Source organism: Tiliqua scincoides, chromosome 9, assembly GCF_035046505.1.
Source record: "Tiliqua scincoides isolate rTilSci1 chromosome 9, rTilSci1.hap2, whole genome shotgun sequence".
NCBI lineage: Eukaryota > Metazoa > Chordata > Lepidosauria > Squamata > Scincidae > Tiliqua > Tiliqua scincoides.
In genome coordinates, this window is record NC_089829.1 from 24,558,455 (window position 1) to 24,584,378 (window position 25,924).

General features: G+C 42.0%; 1 protein-coding gene across 2 annotated transcripts in view; it reads right to left on the reverse strand.

The window, feature by feature from the left end:
- BANP (BTG3 associated nuclear protein) overlaps positions 1-25,924 on the reverse strand; it is a 167,292-nt gene that overhangs the window by 94,157 nt on the left and 47,211 nt on the right. For both annotated transcript variants that reach the window (XM_066637040.1, XM_066637041.1), the window contains exon 7: positions 9,049-9,288. In XM_066637040.1, the coding sequence (XP_066493137.1) occupies positions 9,049-9,288 (240 nt within the window). The remainder of the gene's footprint in view (positions 1-9,048; positions 9,289-25,924) is intronic.

Here is a 25,924-nt window from a genome sequence, read left to right on the forward strand (position 1 = left end):
AATTAGCTATCCAATTCTCTCCTTGTGGCTTCTTAAAAAATGCTGTAGGAAATTGAATCACAAATCTCCCATTGTCTTGTCTAGTTGCACCTTGGGATGTTCTCAATTAAGGTAAAATGCCTTTTTAAAAAAAAAATGTAGGCATATCTGGTGACCACATCCTGAGTGTTCATCACACACTTCATTTTAGAGAGGAAAAACCCTTAAAGGCAATTTATTTCTTCCAAGCTGGTCTGACGTGGAAGCAGGATCACCTGTAAGTGAAAGAACCGCCTCCTCCGAACTTGAGAATGTGCCGTCAGCAATTTGCATACTGTCTCAAGCTTTTGACCTTACAGCCTATTTTTGTTTTATATTTTTAAAAGCAGCATGATTCAATTCAAACAAATCAAAATTTGTTGATGGAAAAAACTGATGGACAGATTTCCATCACCCCCATAATTTGTGCTCTCGCTCTACATAAATATATATTTTTAAAATGTAAAAGCCTTCCTGAGACATCCTGTTACATAAGCTCTTTTCCACAGCATCACAGAATTCCAGCTGGATGGCAAAAGCCATCCCATGTGCCGCCAAGAAAAACTTACTGAGGAATCAACAACAAAAATGTCTCCCCTTCCAAAGGAGCTTGTGGGTTTGGAAAACCTGGCGTGGCAGAAACCGGAGGGCTGCGAATTTATTTACATTTTGCCAACAATGGCACTGTCACCTCCAGTTCTTGATGGCTTAACCCTCTCAGAACACCAGAGAGAAAAAGAGAGAGCCTGAAAAGAACAGGCAATGCAACTTTTCTGGAATTCGATTTATGAGTGTTCATGAACTCATCACTTTCCTTGAATCATGCAATGCGTTTTCCAGATCAGCTGAGCATTAATTCTCACGCAAAGCCACAGCTTGCGTTCAGCAACTAGGCTGTTTTTCCTCTCTTGGTGACAACAGGAGTTAAATGATTCCAGGGATACCTTCTGACTTTTAAATCCTACATGAGAAAATCACAGGCCATATGCTATAGTAGGCAGAAAGTAGCCCCAATTCCTTTCCCACCTGCACAGAACATAGGGAATGGCAGGAACTGCAAGAAGAGAAATCCCACCCCATTAGGTTTCCAGTGGAATGGGAACCTATTCCTCTCTTCCTGAGCATGGGAATATAGGACAGCCAAGGGGTAAGCTGGAAATCCACACCAGACTCTGGCCCCCTGACTCCAATTCTAGTGCCCATATATGAACAACAATGACAGCTGGACAACACACTTGTATCTCTTGTACGTTCCGGTGGTGCATCACTTGGAATACAAGTCATTTAAAATAGAAGAAAAACTTGTACCTTGGGCAGCCTTGAGGGGCTCTCACTTATAAAGAGATCTCAAGAGAAGAGACACAGATCTGAACTAGGCATCAAATGCTCCATGTCTTTCAAGATAAAGCTATACCTATACTGCCAAAGACATTTCACCACTTGGCTGTGCAAGCAAAAAGACAGTGTTTGAGTGAAGTGTATATTGCAAAGTCAACTGAACATGTACAAGTTTCTTTTTTAATCTTGATAGAACTTTATGCTACTTGTTAGCAGATAGTGCCATAGTAAGATCCACACAGTATGCACTATTGACAAAATCCAGAGAGAACGCAGGAAGCACACCAAATGTAATGTGTGCTTAGCAAAGGCTGCACCTAAAGTGCGAAAGGTGGAATTTTGAACCATAAGACAGGAGAAAGTTTATCTTCATACAATGTATAACTTGTTCATGGAATCTGCAGTCATGAGATATGCCAACAACCACTGGTTTCAGTGACTTAAGGAGGATTGGACGAAATCATGGTGAATAAGAGGTCTACTAATGACTACTGATCAGAATGGCTAAGTGAAACTCCCATCTGCAGAAGCAGAATACCACTAATAGTTGCTGGGAGGCAACAAAGCAGGAACACTCTTACTTTGAAGCCCTGGTTGTGAGCTTCCCAAAGCACCTAGTTGGCCACTGAGGGAAGTAGAACACTCAACCCTTGGTCTGATTCAGCAGGGTTCTTCTCATTCTAAGAACATAAGAGTCAGAGAAACACATTGGGGGCCATCGTCACATACTCTAACCATTGCACTTTAGCGCCTGGATTGCAACAATAATATTCACAGAAACACAGATATGGCAATCTTTGTGGCACTAACCATGGGGATCCTAATGAGGGTTCTTCAATTTTGTGCTTGATTCTGCACTTATAGGGCAAAATGCTCTAGGGCAGGGAAGTAAAACTTAAGGTCCATGGGCTGGATATGTCCTGTGGAGCTCTTTATCCAGCCCATATTATCAGCTCTCCCAGCACTACACTTTCAGCAGCACCGCTTCTACTCAGGCACTGGGACAGAGACAGAAGGAGGCCTCAGAAGGCAAGGAACACTACAGGGGGAAGTGGCAGATGAAGAAGGGTGAGAGAGAGGTGCTGCCGAGGCACTGTGAAAGCCTAATTATCATGCAGGCCACTTTATCAGCAGTACCGCTTCTGCCAAGGCATCACTACGCAGAGCATCTCTCAGTTACTGAGCTAAGAAGTGACAGCTCAGCAGAAATGGTCCAGCTGAAAGGGTAGCCTGCATGGTAATTGAGCTCTCCCAAATCTTGAAAATATGATCAAGATTTGCATATTTTTCTTCTGTCATTTGCAACTAATGAGTTCCTACATGAGAACAAAGTGTTTTCTTCTGACCATCATCTGCTTAATGATATCACTTCGGCATTCTGCCGGTCCATGTATTCTATTTGATCCACTGTATGAAACGAGTTTGTCACCCTTACTTTCAGGAATTCTCCGGTAGACAACCAACTAAAAGAAATGGGAGCTGCAAAAGAACATGCTTAGGTCAGCAATAAATCTGAACTGATTATCTACTGGGGGCTACGTGAGATTTGCCCGGTATTCTTCCAGGCATTATGCAGGGAAAATTATGCAGGGGATGAACAGAGTGGATAGAGAGATGCTCTTTACACTCTCACATAACACCAGAACCAGGGGACATCCACTAAAATTGAGTGTTGGGAGAGTTAGAACAGACAAAAGAAAATATTTCTTTACTCAGTGTGTGGTTGGTCTGTGGAACTCCTTGCCACAGGATAAGGTGATGGCGTCTGGCCTGGACACCTTTAGTTTCTGGAGGAAAAATCCATTGCGGGTTACAAGCCATGATGTGCATGTACAACCTCCTGATTTTAGAAATGGGCTATGTCAGAATGCCAGATGCAAGGGAGGGCACCAGAATGAGGTCTCTTGTTACCTGGTGTGCTCCCTGGGGCATTTGGTGGGCTGCTGGGAGATACAGGAAGCTGGACTAGATGGGCCTATGGCCTGATCCAGTGAGGCTGTTCTTATGTTCTTATGTGGAGGACCCAATTTAAGTGCAGTGCAGACAGAATAAATGTTACACAACACCTAGTCTTCTGCTTCTTTCCATCTGTACCTTTTCTAGTAACTGACTTGTTTCTTGCTGTTGTCTTCTTCAAAATTAAATAGGACAATATTCCTTCTGTAACTGACAAGAAAGTGGAATGGAAAGGATGGGAAAACTAAATCCATTGCTTCAGTTTTCTTAAAATATTAGGGGGCATGAGGGAGGGGGGTGGAATGCAACACTGGCAAAAATTTTATTTATTTCCTGAAATTTTCGCCTTGATTTTAAGTGTAAAAAACGGTAACTGGCCATGGACAGCATATGAAATACATATGTACACTGCAAAGAAAAGAAGGGGAAAGAACAACTAGCAAAACACTGTAAAGTTTATAAAATATGCCAGTCAGATGGCTTTCCTTGCATCTGGATGATTTAAGGTGCATGATCCTAGGCATGTTTACTCAGGAGCAAGTCCCACTCACTACTGTGAAGTTCAGGCATGCAAATGATTGCAGCCTTAATCATTCATATCTATATTTTCCCTATATTACCCTCTTGAAATGTGTTATTGCCTCCTTCCATATGGCAGAACTGTAAATCAGTTCAAAGAAGAGCTGTTTGAAACTGAAGCCAGTCCCAATAAAAAAAGGAGAAAGTGTTTGCAGAGAAGCACCACAGCAGTCATCAAGGCTCCTCCCTCAGGCAGCTGGCCGGGTATATACTGAAGAGGGTGTTTGGATGCTTCTATTTTGGGCTTCTGCAACAAAGAGGCAATTCACAAAACATTTAAGCTGTCATGTCCTGTCCTGAAGTTACTTTTTCCCATTTTCCTTTAAGATATGCACAGAAATTTGAGAGGAAAGCAAACAAAGAAGCAAATCTGTAGTATTGGAATGATCCTGCACCAGTCCTTGAAGCCACCTTACTGGATTTCTAACGCTAATGAAGAGCTGCAGATCATCTTAAGCGTGTTGAGCAAACAGCGTTGACACCCATCTTCCTGGGCAACCAGGCTTAAGTTTATGCATGTGTTCTCAAAGGAAGGGGTTTTTATGTCTGCCCAGCAGAATGCAACCTAAAACAGCTCATTTGGGGTGAGCAACAATTGAGATGTGTTCAACAAGTCTGGGTTACGATGCTAAATGAGCATTTGATTAAAACAAGGCAGCAAGCTAAATATGAGAGCTGGTTTTGTTTTACTTCTGCAAATGGAATCCAAGGGTTCTGTCCACAGCTTTGAGAGGTAAGGCTTGGAAATCACAGGCACACCCGTTTCCCCTGGCTCAGCTCCCCATTAGGCAGAGGCTGTTACACGATCAGTTTCCAGATTTAGCACCAGGTCCAAGGATGTTTAATGGAAAGAAAGGGAGTAGGCAGAACTCACCTAAATAGCAAAAATATGAGCACTGACAGCTTGCACATTATCAGTAGCCCTCTGGTGGAGGGAAAAAGGCAACAAATGCTTAGGATTTAATATCAATTATTATTAAGCTTTGAGAAAAAATAAAATCAAGGGCAAAACAACAGGAGCTACCATTTATTTATTAATTCAAAACATTCATGTTTGATATATTTTTAGGACTTTTAATGTTCCTTCTTTGAAATCTTGCCCGTAGCCTTGCATTCAACCTGACCAGTTTTTCATCACTGAAGTCTCCTGACAGTGGCGTAGCTGGAGGGGGGATGGAGCAGTCAGTCTGGCAGGGAGGCTCAATGGGGCGGGCAAGCGGCCCCTCCCTTCGGACCCATTCCCAGCAGGGAGAGCAAAACAGAGCCGTATGGAGCCAGATTGGCTGCTCCGCCCCCTCCAGCTATGCCACCATCTCCTGAGCCGCCAGCATGACTGATCACAAAACAGAAAAAAATGCAGCTGGGAGCCCTCCATCCAGATGCCACCTTGGCTTATTACTGACTGAATCCACATACCACAAAAGTTAAACAAGGAGCCAAGATAATGGGCAGATCAAGGTCCATGTTCACAGCCTGGGAAACAACCTTTGGAAACTAAATCAAGGAGGGTTTCTGTGTGCTCCCCATTAAATCCATTTGGGTGGTCTGCCTCACTATCTTGAACTCAACAAAGTGATAAGAAATTTCATCATAAAGGAGCTGCTCATACCACTCCTTCTGAAGCAGGCAAATGAGTATCTCACTTCTATCCTCCAAGCTCCGTTTTCATTTCTGCCCATCTGACAAAGCCTTCCCTTTTAGTATTGTCAGCTTTGATCTATAAAAGCTAGTCCTTCAAGAGGATTCCCTCCCTTCCCTTGAGCTATCCTGATCTTTTAAATAAGATCAAAATGTGAAGAGAAGAAACATTTTCACAGTACCTGCACATCACACACCCTTAGATGAACTTCAACCTGACTTAAAGAGGAAGAATGAGGGAGCTTATTTTCCTTGTTCTGTTTTGATAGAGTTGCGTAATCATGTTTTAGGTTGCTGCTGACTGTCTGGGCTACTTTTAACATTGATGGGTTCCAGATGAAACACACCCAACAGCAAATGCTTAAGCAGATAGCAGGTTCAATGGACAAAAAGGCCAGGCTGCTACACTCCATTTGACATAATCAAGATTTATTATTATTATTGATTTCATAAAGATGTACATTTAAATGAGAGACTTCTTCCTGCCATGCTGACCGCAGCCCTTTTGTGCCTCTAGATAGTTTTTCTGATATCTTTCAGCGACTTCGCCAGAAGAGACCAAATGTCTGCCAAAGGCCACAACAGTGTCTCCATGCCCAGTCTGCCCACCCTATCCTGACTGCCTCCAGTCATGCTCCCTATTTGCCACTGCCTCTTCCCCTTCTAGGACACCATTCCTTGCAAAAATGCTCAGAGGGTTACATTCTTTGACATAGCCACATAAAACAAGGTTTCAACACATGGTTCTGAAGCACAGTTGATTCAGTACACACCTATTTTCTTTTTTAAAAAAAATTAAAAAAAATAAAAAGCAGTGATTTTTTTCAGCCTACCAGCTACTTCCCTGCCTATGAATCAGCAACACCACATAGTGAAGAATGGTCGATTATCACAGTACAAGAGCATTCAGTTTCCAGTCAATAATATCAATGTGAAAGCCAGAGAGGGTTTGGGCATGTGTGTGTGGATGTGTGAAGATCTAGTTTTCAATATGAACACATCCAGATATACTTTTGTAAGGCCCACAGTTTGGCAACTATCACAGTATCCCTTGCCCCCATTCACCCATTCTGATGGGTGAGCTTCAGTTGGGTTCTTTGTCACAGAAAATGTAGGCTGATGAATGAATGAATGAATGAATGAATGAATGAATACTGTATATTCACCAGCCTACATTTTCTGTGACAAAGAACCCAACTGAAGCTCACCCATCAGATTTCACATGAAACTAATTCCCTTTATCCGAGTAGCTTGGATGCAACAAGCTGCTTGAAGCCATCCTGCTTGCCCAAATCATATGAACATCAATTAATTGCCCAGAATGTTTTCTCCACAACCTCCACTGCCACCACAGTAAGCAACCAGAGGGAAAACGTATATCTCAAAAGATAAACACTCTGTGGGAAAGCTTATGCAGTATATGAAGAATTTTTAATAAGCATATTTCCCTTCATTTGGAATGTGTGGCTTCAGAGTACTATATACTTTTCAGAAGATTTTCTATTAAATACAGATTTGGTCGGGGGCCGTTTTCCCAGAAGGAGGAAAGGACAAAAATCTTTCCACTGACAAGCGGAAAGAGGAGACTCAACTTGAAGAAGACTCTGGCAATCACCGTGTGTGGCTGGCACACATGGCAGTGTCAACTTAGCATCTAAGCTGAAGACCGTACCATTGAGTGTTATTCTACCCTAAGGTGCCATAGTGTTACATAACACTTGACCTACATACAATTGGGGTGCCAGCAAGCACAGAGGGTCCCCAAATGCAGCATGGGCCTCCAGGGATTATGCACCCTAAGGAAGCTCCTCCTTCAACAACATTTAAGTGATATTATATGGACTGCTGGTGGCTCTCCCTCAGCCATTGTCAACAGAAAGGCATTAGGAAGCCTTCTGTGCCATGTCCTTTGGAAAACAGGCACTCCTTTCCTGCTCCCAAACCCAACAGAGACATGTTCAGAAGAAACATGGGGGCAGTAAAAGCCACACGGGCCAATTCAAGTTCAGACGTCCCATCAAACCATTGGATCTAGCATGGTATGTGAACTGAGTCAATGGCTTCACTCTTCCCTGGAATATGAAAGGAGCCACATAACCTTTACCCTTCCCTTCAAAGTGCAAGAGGAAAGAAATAAAGTGAATGGGGGCAAGGGATACATGCACCATTACAGAAAAGCAGTGTGGCAGTACAGCTTTTGAATGCACCCAATCAATGGCTAGCAATATTGCTTTGATGCTGCTTTATCAGGAAATACCTGCTTCTTTGCAGGCCCAGGTATATATTGACCTCCCTTGATTGATTAGGAGCATCACACGTGGGTTTACACATGTAAACCCAAACACAATCCTCAAAACCAAGACCTAGCATTCTTGTATGTTAGCAGGAGTTAGCCACCTCCAAAATATCAATTCCTAGAGGAACAGAACAAACAGACATTAGCACTAAAAGGAGCTTTAGCCAAGCTGTATGTCCGTTTAAGATTTTCCTTAAGTGGAGGAACATATACTTTTACGAACAACAGCAACAAGACTGGTTCTAGGTCTAGTATGAGTGAGATTCAACTTTGGAAAAGATGCACATGGAAAACAAGAAAGGAGTGTTTTGTCCCACTTGGAAACAGCAGCCAAAGCATCTACACTCCATTTGAAGCTGATCAGAAACAGAGATCCAATCTGTGGCTATCCTGAATGCTTGCATAACATCTGTGTTTCAAACTGCAGCTATTATTACTGCTGCGCTTTTATTATTTCAATCACCTTCTTTATCAGGAATGTGTGCTACACCTGGATACATTCTCTAGTTGCAAGCTAATATGAATTCAGAGTTCATGACATTCTGAGCTGAATACAGGGCTGGGGATGCTGCAGAGGAGCTGTCAAGTGCATGACGGTCCTAATTGGTCCTCAAGGAACTTGCTTTAAAATGGAAGCTAACAAAACATCTGCTCAGAGGTAAGAAAGGTCCGCTTCCAGCATCTGCAGAACTGCAAGCCTGGAATCTGACCATCCGGGGCAGCTTAACATCCTTCTAGTGTAATTTTCACTAATTTTAGAATTTACAGAGCAAGCCCATTGCATAGCCACCAATTTCTGGCGCTTCCCACTGCAGCACATGGGAAACTGATATGTCAAGCATTCCCAAGCAGATGAAGTCTTCCGTCTAGACTGCAGCAGTGTAAATGCTAAGCCCAGGACACACATACACTCCAAGAGAGAGTTGGCCTAAAACAAGCCAGACGCATTTTCCAAACCCATTTCAGTGGGACTGACAGAGAGTCCAAAGTGTCAGAGCAATTACGGGACTCTACAGCCAAGGCTTTACCTTCAAGATGGGGCTACTGGCAAGGGCCCTGCCAGGTACAGCAAGCATGCAGGCTGCATAACACTTGGCAGGGACCCACTGAGTGATACACACGGGACAGCATTCTAATGTTATTTGACTTAACTGTCCAAGAACCAAGTTTAAAGTATGCACTTATGGCAAGAGATCCAAACCCCGAAGGGAACACATACTCACAGCGGATGCCGTAAATCATGAGAGGGTCTAGCTGTTTCTTCCCATGCTTTCCCTGCCCTGAAAGGTTGGAGATGGCCTGAATCTCCCGATGGAAGAGGTAATCAAGCAGCGTCAGCGCCATCTTCTCGGCAGTGCGGCAGTTGGTACTGATGTGAAGCATGTCCGCCGGTGTGATCGGGCAACGTACCCGCATTTCAGGGTTATTTTCATCTCCTAGCCATGTCCCGCTGGGATAATCCTCTAAAACATACATAAAAAGGACATGTCACAAGGGCACTATTTTGCCACTGGGCCTTGCTCCTTATGGATTTATTTTAAATGCAACTAACAAAAAAGATTGAGTAATGTAAATAAAACATAGAAAATATAAACCAAGATTAACACAAACTCCCACAGAAAATAAACTTTAAAGTACTAATTGCCTACATGCTGATTCCAACAAAGCAGAGATGCAACTAAGGCTGCAGTCCTAAATACGTAAACTTATCAAGGAGTAAGTCCTATTGAATTCAATGGGTCTTACTTCTGAGTGGACATACATAGGATCAAGCTGTAAGAACATTTTTCTCTTTGCTGTGAAAATATTTATTCCAATACCTAAAAAGGGGAGACCAATTTTCTAACAACAGGCATCTATTTGAAAGACCTGTATCCCTTCTTTCCAGGAGTGCTCAAGGCAACTAAAATTAGAATGAAAGCAAAACAATGAAACCAAATCAACAAACCAAAAATAAAACAGCAAGTAAACTAATCAAGCAGGGAACTATCAATAACAGGACGATTTACCTAGCAGTATACAAACCAAAGGCTTGTGTGAATCAATGAGGGTTTTTCAGGTGCTGATGAACTCAGTAAGTAAGGAGGCCAAGCAGATACTTTGGGTCAGTGAGTTCCACATTCTAGGTGCCCCAGCAGAAAAGGTCCTTTTGCATACCCCCCTGAACTGTGCCTCAGAAGGAAGAGGTTATGGAAAAGGGCCTCGGCTACTGAGCTGGATAGACAGTTATCATATTATTCAATCTTTCCCCCTCTTCCCTGCTGAACCACTGTCATGGTGGTATTTCAACCATACTGCTGGGATTTCAATCAGCTAACTCTCAGGATTTTTAATGGATTTGCTAAAATTAAAACTAAAGAAAGTCTGAAACAAGGAAAGACACATTCTGCAACAGGAACAAATGGAGAGATCACAAACTTTGATTTAGTTTAGGGATGAAAATAGAGTTATGAACCCCTTGACAGAAACTGTGTTCAGAAAAAGTAGAAGTGGTCACAATTAAGCACTGTAGCAGTACAACGTTGGTGGGCAGTTAAGAGGGAAAGAGGGATGGGTTCTCTGGGGGTCCCTATGTCTTCCCCTAGACGTCACATTTGGTGACCTGCAGCATGAGTACAACCAACACCCCTGCTGACGGATATTGAAAACCATAGCAGAGATAAGAGCTGCCAATAAAAAAGAGACATTGCCTTAGTCAGCAAACAAGGATGGATGAGTCACAACAGTTTTGGGAACAAGACTATTGACTCAGTAAAACTGGGACCAATTTGGAACACACAGTACAAGAGCGGTGGCAAGTGGCAATTTACTTGATTAATTACTTACAGGGGTTATGAAGAGCAGAACCAAAGCTCCCAAATGAAACTGAATTTGTGTTGTCTTTCATTCTTATTGAATGGAAATCCGTATTAATTCCCAAACATGACATTTACCACATCAGCAGACCCAGCACTGAAAATGAATCACCACAGCTCATCTCCCCAGTGCACCTTCTTTCTGTTTGACACCGAAGCCACCAGAAGAAACAGACAGATTGTTTTATTATACTGGTACCAAATATTCTCAGATGCCAAAATTTGCAGTAGTTTGCAATAGCTCGTGTAGAGAGTAGAATAACTCTTCCTTAGCTATGAAACCACATTGCAACTCCCTATCAGTTATACTTCTCTCCTTTTCAACGTGGTTTTGCAAAATAGAGAAGTACTTACAAAATCTAATCTTGTAAGTGGTTGGATGGCAACCTTCAGTCTCCAAAGACTATAGTATAAGCCTACAGCACCCAGTATTCCCAGGCGGTCTCCCACCCAAGTACTAACCAGGCCTGACCCTGCTTAGCTTTCGAGATCAGTCAAGATCAGGCATATGCAGGGTAATGGTTGCTGCAATCTTGTAAGTATGGCTTTAGTTTAGGAAGACACACTGAAGTCCAATGGCAAAGTCGTGCTCCAGGATCACAAGGAATGCATCACTTAATCTGGATTCTCACTCCCTGACCTACAGCTCTGGCTCATCATCCTTCAACCTCTTTCTTGTCACCTCTCCACCCCATAGCCCCCAGATTAGAATGTCTGTATTCAAATCAGTGATGCAACAATAGTTGGGATTATTATGTACAGTTCTGGTGACACCCACTTATCGGACCACCAGTGAGACTCTTCTGGGTGAAAGGGACAGGCACCCTTTCAGTGGAAACACCCACCCACTGATGATTCACACATTGCTGAAGGGGGGAAAGACAATTCTTGGTTCTGCCTTGAGCCACACAGGCTCTGAAGAATCTTCTGTCAAATTCTTCTGACCCTCCTAGGAGTCGGCTGGAAAGAGACTGGCTGCCCTGGCCCTGTGATAGATATAATGTCATGGATTTCTGTTTTCATCACTATTCTATTTGCAGACTCCAGTCACGCAAAACTTCAGATGGAGGGGTCCATTCCAGGCATTTGCGTGACCCCCTGAAAAAGCATGGTCTTTATTTCCTGCCATTGGCTTGAGTTAAATGGCCTGTGTTCTGTTAGATAGTATGCCAAGAAGAAACCAATTTAAAAAGTCTAATGCAAAGGGAAGCAACGATGCTCAGGATCACTTGTCAAACACCTCATCAAAGGCACGCCGACATAACATGCAGTGGACCCAGGTTTAATGTAGGTGAACTGCAACAACATAAAAGCCTCACCATGATCAGAAAAGGTTTCAAAAGTGTTTATTTTCAACAAATTGCAACCATAAAGGGAAAAATATGCTGTACTTCATGCTGATATTTGGTAGAATGCTGGTTGTGGAGCTGGGTTAAAACCCTTTAGTCTAGGAACAAAGTGGTACAATTCCCCTTCTGGAAAATGGGAACCATTTTCACCTATCTTGCAGGACTGTTGTGAAGGATTAAGAACATGTCCCCAACCAGCCACCGTCAAAAGTATTTTTTAAGGCCCGTTGGTCTCAATGGGAGAAAGTGAGAACATGCTACCAGCTCCAAAAGTCACACACGTTAAGTGTGTTTGAACTCTTTACTTATCATTGTTTTATTTTTTTTTCCTTAGTATTGTGAGCCACCCGAGAACATTTATACTGAAGGGCTGCATTGACATTGAATAAGATAAAATAATAACAATCACAAGCGTGGATGTCATAGGTTGGGTGAATGTAGGATAAGCTGCTGGTTCACCCCAGCACAAACCAGCAACCCCAACAGAAAAAGCTGCTATTGCAACTGTTAGCTCAATTAGGTTGTCCCTGGACTGGCAGCAGAGGCTGCTTTCTACTGGGCTTTCTTGTCTGCAGCTTCCCTGAAGAAAATCATGAAAGTTAACCCCCTTGAAATCCTGTTTAAATCTGCAGTGTTGATGCCCCTCAATAATGCAATGTTGCTGCCACTATTTCAATGGTACTTTATCCTGTAACTTTCAACAGCCTTTCTTTGACTCCATCAAAACAAGTTCGGCTTGAACATGTCACGCTATTTAATTTCTCTGCAGCAAACAAGTTGCCTTTGAAATGAAGTCTCTCTTGGAGGTTGACAGATATTTGGAAAGGATACCAAAGGGCTTCAGAGCTAGAATATGCCTTAAAAAAATACAGCTTGACAATAAGCAGTTTTCCTTTTTTCAAGCTCTAGTTTTTTCTTAAGACACTCGCTGCTCAAAATACAGGAGAGGAAGTGGCAGTTCCCCTTCTGCAAAATGAACACATTCTTTAGCCTGGGATATACGGCTTTACAAAACACACAAGGCAGGCACGGAAAGCAAAAGATGAAGCATACCGGCACAACTGGCTGCCTTGAAACCATTTATCCCAAGAGGAAGAAAAGAACCCAGAAGACTTCTGCTTAGTGCTTGCTGTTCCCCCCAAGACCCTGTGCATAAGGCCCAAGATGTTCTGCTCAATTTAGATTCTAGGTCAGTTGCTTTGCATCTGACCCCGTTCCATTGTACAAAGAGAAAAGCCATACTCGCTTCACAAAGCCGATCCTTCCGAGAGGCATTAAATTTATTAGTCTCCAACTTGCAACTGGCCACCTGCTGTGAATAAAAGACGAGGCTGCCTTTGCAGAGCCTATCTGCAAGAATGGGATATACGGGGTGGCCGACCCTTTGCTCCTACTCTTATTTCACCAGGAAACATTCCCTTAACTAGCCTGACATGAGTGCTAGTGAGAAGTCTAGAAGCAAAATGCCTGTGCCGTTCCTCAGTAGGTGCCATCAATCATCCCCTTAAAACAAAGAGGAGGCCAACGAAACACCTGCCTGTGTAAATATTTAGAGAATTAACTGATTCCATCATTAAACAGGTTTTCATTTGTTTGACCAACTAAAGCTGAGTGCAATTCTGGCACTTGAGCCAGGGAAGGCCACCTGATAGCTCCTTCAGAAAGAAACAACACTGAAATGATCTTGAGAAAATAAACTGCTTCTTGTGCTAAAAATATACACACACCCCAGCAATTAAGCAATACCTCAGCAAATTTGTAAGAGATCCTTTTTTTAAAAAAAACTTAAATCACCCTGTATTGGCTTGGCTCTTGTTAGTGAAAAAGTTCAACAAAACATTGACAATTAGTTGAGAGGATAGATAATTAAGAATTTCTAAGACCCAGCTAGTAAAACTTGAGTTGGAAACGTTAATGATGACTCTTCAGTGCCAATGATCAATGAACTAGAATTCCTACTTGACTCTCCACTTGCTGACTAGTGCAGGATTAATCGCCCTTGGAGATGCTATTATGGACCCAAGAAGACGCTCACAAGAGGGGCTCCATGCAAGTTTTGCTTGGGAAGTAAGCTGAAGCAGGAAGGAAGTAGAGCAAGCAGGTAGGTGTGGGGAGAAAGAGGCAAAGGGCGTAGAGGGCAGGTAGAATATCAGGTCTGGCGGTTTCAGAAAAATGAAGGCTGCACAGAAACAACACACAGAGTGACGGCTACAAAGCATTGCCTCTCTCCAGTTTAATCTGCTTTATGAACGTCATTGTTTGCTGTGCTGTTGCTTCAGGTGTCTGGGGTCTCTTTAAAAACAAGAAACCCCCTTTAGAATAAATACTGATTATCTGGTCTGCTTCATCTGAAAGTAAACAGAAATCTGTTTAAAATTTAAAAAAAAAAAAAGAATGTTCACAGAACCAGGGAAGTTCTGTTTCTACAGTTTTATTTCGCTTTAGTGTGCCGCAGCCGAGTTAAATAAAGGCTGTTCTTATTGCATTCCACAGTCCAGCTATTATGGAGCTTGAACTTAACTTTGAGAGGCAAGCATTAGGGGTGAGATCGAGGGGGAGTAGGGACTGAGAGGCAGCCCGTGCACCAAGATTTTGAAAAGTACAAAGCAGATGCTTTTTCGGCAATGCTATGAAAATGCACAACTGAACAAAATTTTGAGTTTGAACAAAATCATGTTAGGTTTCCAACCACTGATCCACCTGGTTGACCTTTTATGCTGAGCAAGTTACCCAATTCCTGCAATTGGCTTGGAGCCAGTACTCCAATTTTAACTATTTTTGATTCAACCTATCAATCAACTAATTATGCTGTAAAATGACTAGCAAAATTATTGATTTTTTTGAGCAAAATGTTTGCTTGTGCCACACCCTGAAGGCTGGATAAACATTAGTGGAGCAGATGTCAAGTTATCTCTTTTTAAAATCTTCTCACTTAAAAAGGAACCTCTATCTCTTAAATCTGAACTTATGACCTTCCTATGAAAGGCTGCTTGTAAAGAACAAATTATGGGGGGAAAGAAGGACTGCAGCTTATGTCCTTCTCTTAGGGCTGGGATGACAGGAAGGGCAGGCCTCCACAGGTGTCACTAACTGACCCATCTGGGTGACTTTTTATGCTAAGTTACTTGATCCCTGCAACTGGTTTGGGGTCAGTACTCCAATTATACCCATTTCTTATTCTCTCAACCAATCAACACACTAGAAATAATTTTATTCAGGAAGTATCTAAAAGAGGAAATCATTTAAACAAAAAATTAATAATTTATTTTCATTTTCTATCCTCATTTCAAATACATTTTACCCTGAAAGCCTGAAACTGAAGGTTAAAGTCATATGATTTTTTCCTCAGTTTATTAACTACTTAAAATAGTAATCACTTTATTTATTATTATTATTAAGAATAGTTATATACCTCTTTTATCACAAAGCAGTATACAAAGAAAATACTTTACAAATATTTAAAAGGCACCTTCAGGCACAGACAGACACAGTTCAATGCCATCTTTCTTTGAAATGTCAAATTCCTGGCTTGCATTCTTTATTTTCTTTTTAATATCTGCTTAATAGAACTAACAGAAAGATGTTTTCCTCAGGGATACTTCTGTGGTATAAACAGGATAGGTCATGCTGGGTTTTATCCCTTAAATGTGAGGGAACAAGTAGCCCATTTATTGTCAGGGAAACATATTTTGAAAAAGATTTATGGGCTCCAGGTTTTTTTTCTGTTTGTTTTTTAAGAGTATTCAATTCAATTCCTTTTTTATGAAATTGTGTACTGTGGTCAAAGCATTTTAGTGGCTATGACAGAGATACAATATATAAAGACATACCTTGTTCATTCATGCTGTAGTTCACTATTTCTCAAACTGTCAGTCAGGACTCACTAGGTGGGTCACGAACCAATTTCAGGTGGGTCCCCATTCATTTCAATAATTTATTTTTAATATATTTGAGTCAATGCTTCCATGGTAAGTGACTGCATATGGGTAAATGTGACAGATCTCTACTTTTAACAGACTAATCTGCATACGCTTTTAAAAATGATAGTCAATGGGACTTGCTCCTGGTTACGTGTGGGTAGGACTGCAGCTTAGGAGTGTGAAAAATTTTCCTGTTTGATGATGTCACTTCCGGTCAAGACATAACTTCCAGTGGGTCCTGACAGATTCTCATCTAAAAAGTGGGTCTTGGTGCTAAAAGTTTGAGCACCACTATTCCAGTTAATATCTTCCAGACTAAATTACAAGAAAGTGCTCTGTATTAGGGCTGAAACAGAAACCTCAAATGGATCAATTTTCTTGTGATTTAAATTTTGTTAGTCACATGACTTTGCATATATTAAGCATGCATGTATTAATGATTTCTCTTCCACTCATCGCACACAGCCCATACAGTTCCTTTCTGGTACTGTATATGGATATAGATATGGGGGCCTCACTCGGAGAATCAGAAAGTCTTTTTAACAATCAAATGGCATGTCATGACTGTGAAACAATGATCACATCACAGCCTGATCTAATGCAGGTAAGCAAACCTTTCTAGAGGAATGAAGCACAGCTATCTCTCAACCAGGGGTGGCCAACTTTTTAACTTGTCAGCTCACAGATGACAAGCTGTAACTGCAGAAATTCCCTCCTGTACACAATTGGTCCAGGAGCTCTAAAGTTGAGATTATTATATCCAGAATTTTATATATATATAATAAAACTTTAATCACACACCTTTAATAATCACACACCTTTAATAATCACCTTTAATCAATCACACAATAATTCATTCCCCTGCAGGAATAAGTAGTAGAACACCACCTTTTCATTTTCACTAGCAGTTTGGATGGAACCTTATAAAAAGATTCTATGGAAAGATACTAATGAGTGACATTTCAAATGCTTTCTGCAAATGTTCCAATGCAGATAAAAGGGCAGGGATGAGATACATTGAAAGCTAATCCAGTGACCAAATTAAAATGACACTCCAAAAAGTGAAATACACAGTGCTAAAGCATAGCCCATTCTAGTTCAGGAAAAACTGTGACAGGATGAAGAATGTTCATAAGAACCAATTATTGGAGAAGACTACAAGTACTGTACAATCTTAAGACAGAACACTCAACGAATCTTTAAGAATGGAATTCTAATATAGCACACTGGTTGCAAAATACTTAAGCATCACAATGACAGCAGAAAAGGGGGAAATTCTGTGAAAAATACGTCCAATCAGGACCAAAAAAGGAATAGAAAAACACATTATGCCAATGGGGAGAGGAAAAAGGAAGAGAGATGGAAACAAGTAAATATTGTTACATGGAGATTAGCAATCAATTCAAGTGTCTGCCCACAAAAGTAGACATCTGAATACTGGTTGGGGGGAGCAAGGATGGAAAAGGCCTTCTGCTTCTGGGAAGACTACAAGCAGGACCTGAAGATAGCTAAGTCACCATTGCTGTGAGAAAAGATGCTGGACTAGAGAAATGCACATTGGTTTAATCAGCAGGACTCTTCCTGGTTCTTAACACATATCTAGACATAGCATTTTCCCAGAAGTAGGCTGTAAAGCCAGCCACACAGATATCTTGGTGTGCTGAGAATTTTAAACACATATTGATAGGACTCCTTTTAAGACAGAGCACTGAAGAGTGGGGAAAAACTGCTATGCTACTATTACTTCATAAAAGGAATCCAGAGTCTAAACAAACCACAAACCAGTACTGATACCAGACACATTTCCTTTCAGTTCTGGATGTGTTCCAGGACAGACACACATTTAAGAATGTGATATTCCAAGACTCATCCAGGAAAGAGTCATGAAAGTTCTCCAAAATGAGCTCAAATTGTTCACCAATTCAAGGATGCATTGCCCTCATTCTGAGTTGGGTTAATTTGCCTTTAGTAAGAACATTAAAGAATCCAATCTGAACAACTACATAGGATTGTGACATCACCTCATTCAATAAGAGATCCCTGAACGCGTGGAATCACCCATGTTGCTATTGCCAGGAACCATTACACCCTCATTCACAACTGGCTTTGTTGGCCTCAGTAATGTCATCCAAGAGCCAATCTAATTGGCTACAAAACATATCAACCCACTTACCAAATGATCCCCAACTGGTTGGAATCACCCATCCAACTATTCCCAGGCAAAAACAGACCTCGTAATCATTTTGAAGAAGGCAGAATGGTGCTGAAACAACAGCAGGTCAGAGAAACAGCAGCGACAAGCAAGGCAATTTTTTTAAAAGGCAGTGAGCACACATATTTTAAGAGATTTGAAGGGAAGTATTCTTTTCTCCAGATTCATATCCAAAGACTTTAAATGGCCATTACCCAGACTCTGATATTCAGCTGCTTCCCTAGAATCAGACCGCTGCTGAAATTGGATTACCAAGTCCCCAATGTAGCAGACCTCTGGTACCTGTAAGTGTCTGACCAAGACAATCACAAACAAAATCAGATATGCAGAGAAAGCTCATCCAGGTGAGGTTGTGACAAAGAACTCAAGGATATGGAGTCTCCTTCACAGAAAATTCTGTCTACTCGTTATGGGCTTGCAGTTCAGCCAAGGGTCATAGTTTCAAGCAGCCTAGGAAGATTTTCCACTAGTTTTCTCCCACTGATGTAGTTTCTATAACTCGCAGCCAGGAAGATACAAAAGCTACCCATTGAATCCAATTTGTACGTTAGGAGTATTGCAACATGGGATTCTTCTTCCTACTGGAACAATCAATAAAATACCAGTGATGGGGAATACAGGTTGGTGCACCAATAACAGACAATTCTGACTGAACTCAATGGAGAACCAAAATAAGCAAACTCTTCCAAGCTTTCCCCTGACCAAAATTATTTTAAGATCAGTCCTAGCTGTCTTCTCATCTAACATCTTGCCTCCATGATGTACAAGGAGACAGAAAAACTTACAGAGAAGGAGAAGAAAAAGAAGAAGGGCACAAAAACATACTGCATCAAAGCAGTCTAATGTTCATTGTGGTTGCCAATTGGTTAGACAGTGGTTCTCAAACCTTTAGCACCAGGCACCACTTTTTTGAATAAGAATCTGTCAGGACCCACTGGAAGTGATGTCATGACTGGCAGTGATGTCATCAAGCAGGAAGAGTTTTAACAATCCTAGGCTGCAATCCTACCCACACTTATCCAGGAGTAAGTACCATTGACTGTCATTGTTAGAAGCATATACATAGTAGCTTGTTAAAAGTACAGGTGTGTAACACTTCCCCAAGTGCAGTCACACACCATGGTAGCATCAAGTCTAATACATTAGAACTAAAATATTGAAATGAATGGGGACCCATTTGAAACTGGCTCACGACCCACCTAGTGGGTCCTGACCCACAGCTGGAGAAACACTGGGCTAGGACATCTGACTATTTCCACCATATCCCCGATGAACCACTGTATATAATTTGTGCCTAATTACTCTGATTTGCACCACAACCAATGCATGCACTTTTCAGGATGAAAAACTGTACCTAGCCGGAAATGTAGCTAAGATTCATTTAATACTCATCCTGTTAAATATGAAAGCAACTTCTAATCTTTACAGAACTACAAGTCATCCCAATCAATATTTCAGTGCTGAATTTCTGGCCCCAACAACAGTACAACTGCTACTTGTGAGAGAATTAACTTCGACATCTCATTCCTTAGCTAACTTGCCCAAAAGCTCATCCCAAATGCAAGCACGTACAGGGCCTTCCGTGATTTCCAACCAAGAACAGATTCCAAGTTCTACTGTAACACTGGCTGCTCTTCTGTAGATGTATTATCTTTGGCCAAGAGAAATGGATTGCTGGTGACTTAATTGTTTTTTTCCTTACATTATGGAGAAGATTTATGAAACTGACAAACTCTTCAAAAATGATCAAGAGAACAAATCCAAGGAAAATGATCTCAACCTCAGGAAACTGGGAACATAAATTATTTTGGCAAAACAACATCACCCAAAGGGTTCTCAACATATGGAAGAAGTTACCACAAAAGGTCCACTGGAAGGAGCACCATGGCACTCCTGGGACAATGAAATTCATTTCGCAGTAAACATCTCAAGGCCACACGAGGAAAAGAGTCAGAAAAACTATAACAGAACTCTAGGGTCCCTTCCCAATATTTAGCTCCTGCATTCTCCCAATGCCTCAAGTGATAGAAAATGAATTAGAAAAAGCTAAAATACAGGCCAGAAAAATTGATGAGAAAAGTTATAATGATGTATTTTTTTTTTAAATTAGTTATTTTTCTCTTACATACCATTTTACTAACTCATACTACCTCACTATCTGTAGGGAGATTTACTTGCCGATAAAGACTATATGCCTTTTCCTTCTAAATCACCAACAGCTGTACCCAAGGCAACTGAAATCTTCGTGAAGCAATTCTCAGATAACAAAGTTCTCAGTTGTTACTCAGTTGTGGCAGGCTTCTGTTTGGCTCAATCATGTACCACTATCAAAAATACAAGGAAGTTTTCTGCTAGCTGAAACATCAGTATTATTATTCATTTATGCAGCACTGGCAACAGTCAAAGACTTGAGAAATGGTCATCTAGCAGCCCAGTACTAGCACCCGTGCTTGTAGCCAGGTGCTCCTAAGCACAGGAAAAGGCTCCAAGATTTGTGATTAATTGGAAGGAAAGCTGAAGCAGGGCCCAACGCTATCCAATTTTCCAGCACTGATGCAGCCACAATGTTCCCTTATCTTGATGGTAATGTTCCCTTACCTTGAGGAGGCCTCTGTGACTACCCTCTCATCACAGGATGCAACCCACACCCCATTGGTGTCATCCGCGCTTAAAAGCTGGATAGGATTGAGCCTGCAATTTCCAAGAGTGGCAAACAGAACACAAGCTCTGTGATCAGCCTCCCAATTTCCAAGAGTGCCTCCTACAGCTGAACCCCACAGGCAGCATTGCTGGCTCTCTCTTCCATTAACTATTTATTTAAATTATTTATACGCTACCTTTCCCTCCAAATAAACAGAGCACACAAGGTGGCTGTTGATACCGAGGACCAACCGTATTTAGAAAAATACAGTCCAACTGTGTGTGGTGCTGTGTATAAAGAAACGTCAAATAATTACAAACATGAAATACGAGTAAAACTCAGTTGTCGTCAGGTGTTGACGAACACTGGCATTTCACCTTTGACATGCATGTCAAAGATTTGCCATCACTAATCTAGGGGGTCCAACAGCCAGAAACTGAGGAGTGCAGGGGACTTTTCAGAAATGTTGTAGCCGTTGTCTGCACTGAGCAGGGGGTTGAACTAGAACAGGGGTGCCCAAACCCTGGCCCTGGGGTCACTTGCGGCCCTCACGGCCTCTCAATGCAGCCCTCAAGGAGTCCCCAATCTCCAATGAGTCTCTGGCCCTCCAGAAATTTGTTGGAGCCCGGACTGGCCGGACACAACTGCTCTCAGCGTGAGGGTGACTGTTTGACCTCTTATGTGTGCTGTGGGATGAGGGCTCCCTCCACTGCTTGTTGTTTCACATCTGTGATGCAGTAGCAGCAGCAAAGGAAAGAGAGATCAAATGTCTCTCTCTCTCAAATGTCAGAGAGATGATGTGGCCATCCTGCTAAAAACTTTGGACACCCCTGAACTAGAAGATCTCCAAGGTTCCTTCCAACTCCATCGTTCTATGATAGAAATTGGTGAATAAAAAGAGAACAGGTGTAAAACCAGTACAAGAGAAAGGACTATAACATTCCTTCTTGTATTGAGTGCTCTGGAAGTCATCTCTTCTCATCACTAGGCTGCAAAAGAACTCTAGTTGCACAAGAGCCCCCAATCTTAGAATACACTTGTGTGAACACAGATACTTCTGCATAGCTTAGCTGCGTAGTTACTTCTGCATGTTGTAAGCCAGCTCCAAGTCTTCCCATCTCCATGATGCTTGGTCTCCCCTTTGCCATTTTATCATCAATAAGTGAACACTGCTACAACTGAGACTGAATTCTGCAACACACACAAAAACTGTATTGTAAAAAGAAAAAAAATTAAGTGTGGCCAGCAGGAAGAAAATATCCCCATGATCTGTCTTGAACTCCAGTTCCTCTGGAGTAAAGAAAAATGTTCTCTGGCTGGGAAAAAAAAGGGGGGGTTGCTTGAATGTTTACTTTGTTTTCATGCACCAAAACTGCCAAGCAGTCCAGCCTCTATCCACACCGATAAATGTTGACACGGCAAAATGCTTTGTTTAAATATTTGACAGGTTATGTTATAACTTGTGAGAATTATTTTTTTTAAGCAAACATTTATACTAAAATAAGAATGTCTGTATAATCAAAGAATGCGCAGTTTCTAGAAGACAGCCAAAGCAGATGGGAGTCCTGTGCACATGGAAACAGTTGAGTAATTGGTCAAATTTCTACAAATGGTTCCTCAGAGAGGAAAAGGATAGCTTTGAAAGAACACTTAATGGTTAATTTGAAAGAGATTCGAACCATTATATTGTCATCTGGGAAACACTTCAAAGAATGTGGACACCGCATAGTTGTCTTTCCATTGTGGAAAATTTTAGTCCAGGTATGGACATCAGAAAGTCTTCTAGGCAGTGGTTTGACCATGGATGTTTTGGTTCCAGCTGAGATGATCTCATGCCTTTGCCTTCTTTCAGCCCAGCTGAGAGCCATCCTCTGAATTATGCCCTTCACCTGCCACTTCAGGAGTTCTAAGAGATGCAGAGAAGCATTCTTTAGTGTGGTCAGCCCATAGCAACAGAGTCCCTTCCAAACAAAAGACCTGATAAAGACCAGAAGTGATTGTGAGGAGCTCCAGAAGGATCTCTCCAGACTGGCAGAATGGGCAGCAAAATGGCAGATGCGCTTCAATGTCAGTAAGTGTAAAGTCATGCACATTGGGGCAAAAAATCAAAACTTTAGATATAGGCTGATGGGTTCTGAGCTGTCTGTGACAGATCAGGAGAGAGATCTTGGGGTGGTGGTGGACAGGTCGATGAAAGTGTCGACCCAATGTGCGGCGGCAGTGAAGAAGGCCAATTCTATGCTTGGGATCATTAGGAAGGGTATTGAGAACAAAACGGTTAGTATTATAATGCCGTTGTACAAATTGATGGTAAGGCCACACCTGGAGTATTGTGTCCAGTTCTGGTCGCCGCATCTCAAAAAAGACATAGTGGAAATGGAAAAGGTGCAAAAGAGAGCAACTAAGATGATTACGGGGCTGGGGCACCTTCCTTATGAGGAAAGGCTATGGCGTTTGGGCCTCTTCAGCCTAGAAAAGAGACGCTTGAGGGGGGACATGATTGAGACATACAAAATTATGCAGGGGATGGACAGAGTGGATAGGGAGATGCTCTTTACACTCTCACATAATACCAGAACCAGGGGACATCCACTAAAATTGAGTGTTGGGCGGGTTAGGACAGACAAAAGAAAATATTTCTTTACTCAGCGCGTGGTCGGTCTGTGGAACTCCTTGCCACAGGATGTGGTGCTGGCGTCTAGCCTAGACACCTTTAAAAGGGGATTGGACGAGTTTCTGGAGGAAAAATCCATTATGGGGTACAAGCCATGATGTGTATGCGCAACCTCCTGATTTTAGGAATGGGTTAAGTCAGAATGCCAGATGTAGGGGAGGGCACCAGGATGAGGTCTCTCGTTATCTGGTGTGCTCCCTGGGGCATTTGGTGGGCCGCTGTGAGATACAGGAAGCTGGACTAGATGGGCCTATGGCCTGATCCAGTGGGGCTGTTCTTATGTTCTTATGTTATGTTGATAAGTCCAAAAAGCTTTCAGAAACATTGCACATGCTTTCTCCTGATGACTTTTGGGAAGGGGGCTTGAGGCTGCTGTTTTAGAATTTCTGCTCTTCCTTAAACTGGATTTTCAATTTGTCTACAGAGTGTTATCCATTTCAAAGGTTGCATCCACAGTGACATGAGTGGTAGGAGGAGTTCCACTACCAGTGGAATTCATCAGGGTAACCAGTGATGACAGTTTTTTTTCTCCTCTTTTTCTTTGTTGACATAAGAACATAAGAAGAGTCCTACTGAATTTGGCCAAAGGCCCATCTAGTCCAGCCTCCTGTATCTTAGTGGCCCACCAGATGCATCAAGGAGCACACAAGACAACAGGAGACCTGCATCCCAGTGCCCTCCCTCACATCTGGCATTCAGAGACAGTCTACTTCTAAAATCAGGAGGTAGCACATACACACCATGGCTTGTAACCTGTGATGGACCTTTCCTCCAGAAATTGGTCCAATCCCCTTTTGAAGACATTTAGGCCAGATGCCATCACCACACCCTGTGGCAAGGAGTTCAACACGCCAACTAAGTGCTGGGTAAATATTTTCTTTTGTCTATCCTAACTCTCTCAACACTCAATTTTAGTTGATGTCCCCTGGTTCTGGTGTTGTGCGAGAGAGAAAAAAATTCCCCCATCCACTTTATCCAGCCCCTGCATAATTTTGTAAGTCTCAATCATGTCCCGTCCGTCCCCCCAGCACCTTTTTTCTAGACTGAAGAGCCCCGAACGCTGTAGCCTTTCCTCATTAAGGTAAGTGGCCCAGTCCAGTAATCATTTTGGTCACTCTCTTCTGCACCTTTTCCATTTCTATTATACCCTATTTGAGATGTGGCAACCATAACTGGATGCAATACTCTAGGTGTGGCCTTACCATAGATTACCATTTGTACAATGCCATTATAATATTGGCCATTTTATTCTCAATACCTTTTCTAACAATCCCAAGCATGGAATTAGTTTTCTTTATCACTGCTGCATATCACATTGACACTTTCATTGAGCTGTCCACCAGCACCCTAAGATCTCTCACCTGAGCTGTCTCAGACAGGTCAGGACCCATTCGCCTATATGTGAAGTTTTGGTTTTTTGCCCCGTGTATTATTTTATACTTACTTACACTGAAACGCATCTGCCTTTTTGCTGCCCATTCTCCCAGTTTGGAGAGATCCTTCGGCAGTTCTTCACAATCCCTTCTGATCTTCACCACTCAGAAAAGTTTAGTTTCATTCGCAAACTTGGCTACCTTGCTGCTTAACCCTGTCCCCAGGTCATTTAAGAGCAGGTTGAAAAGCACCAGTCCCAAGAAAGATCCTTGAGGCACACACTTTTCACCTCTCTCCACTGTAAGAATTGTCCATTGACACCCTCTGTTTCCTGGTCCTCAACTAGTTCCGAATCTAGGAGAGGTCCTGCCCTTTTATTCCCCGACTGCGGAGTTTTCTCAGCAGCCTTTGGTGACGGACCATGTCAAACACCTTCTGAAAATCCAAATATATAATATCCACAGGTTCTCCTGCATCTACATGCCTGCTGACCTTTTCAAAGACTTTGAAAAGGTTCATGAGGCATGACTTGCTCTTACAGGGCTGAGCACTGCCTGTCCCCCCCTTTATAGCCTGGGATTGTGGTATCCCACTGATTCTTCTCATTCCACCATGTTTCTGTTACATATACTATAGCAATGTTTTTCCTATCAATGTTAAAGATCTGAACTTTTAACAGGTTACTATGTATATCGTTTTAACAATGACAGTCAATAGAGCTTACTCCCAGGTAAGTGTGGATAGGACTGCAACCTTTAGGATGTTTGGGGATTTTTTTAAAAAACAGATCAACAACTGCTTGGGAGAGTTTGGAGGATTCTTCTTTATTTTAAATAAATGTTTAAACTTATACTTATTGTAAACTTTTAATTTACTTACTTAATTTAGTTTGATTTTGACATATGGGGTGTTAAAAGTTTACCTGCTTGATGATGTCACTTCTGGCCATGACATCACTTCCAGGATAATGACATAACTTCCAGTGGGTCCTGAGAGATTACCATTCCAAGAAGTGGGTCCTGGTGCTAAAAGGTTTGAAAACCATTGCCCTAGAGAGGCTTACCAAAACTTCCA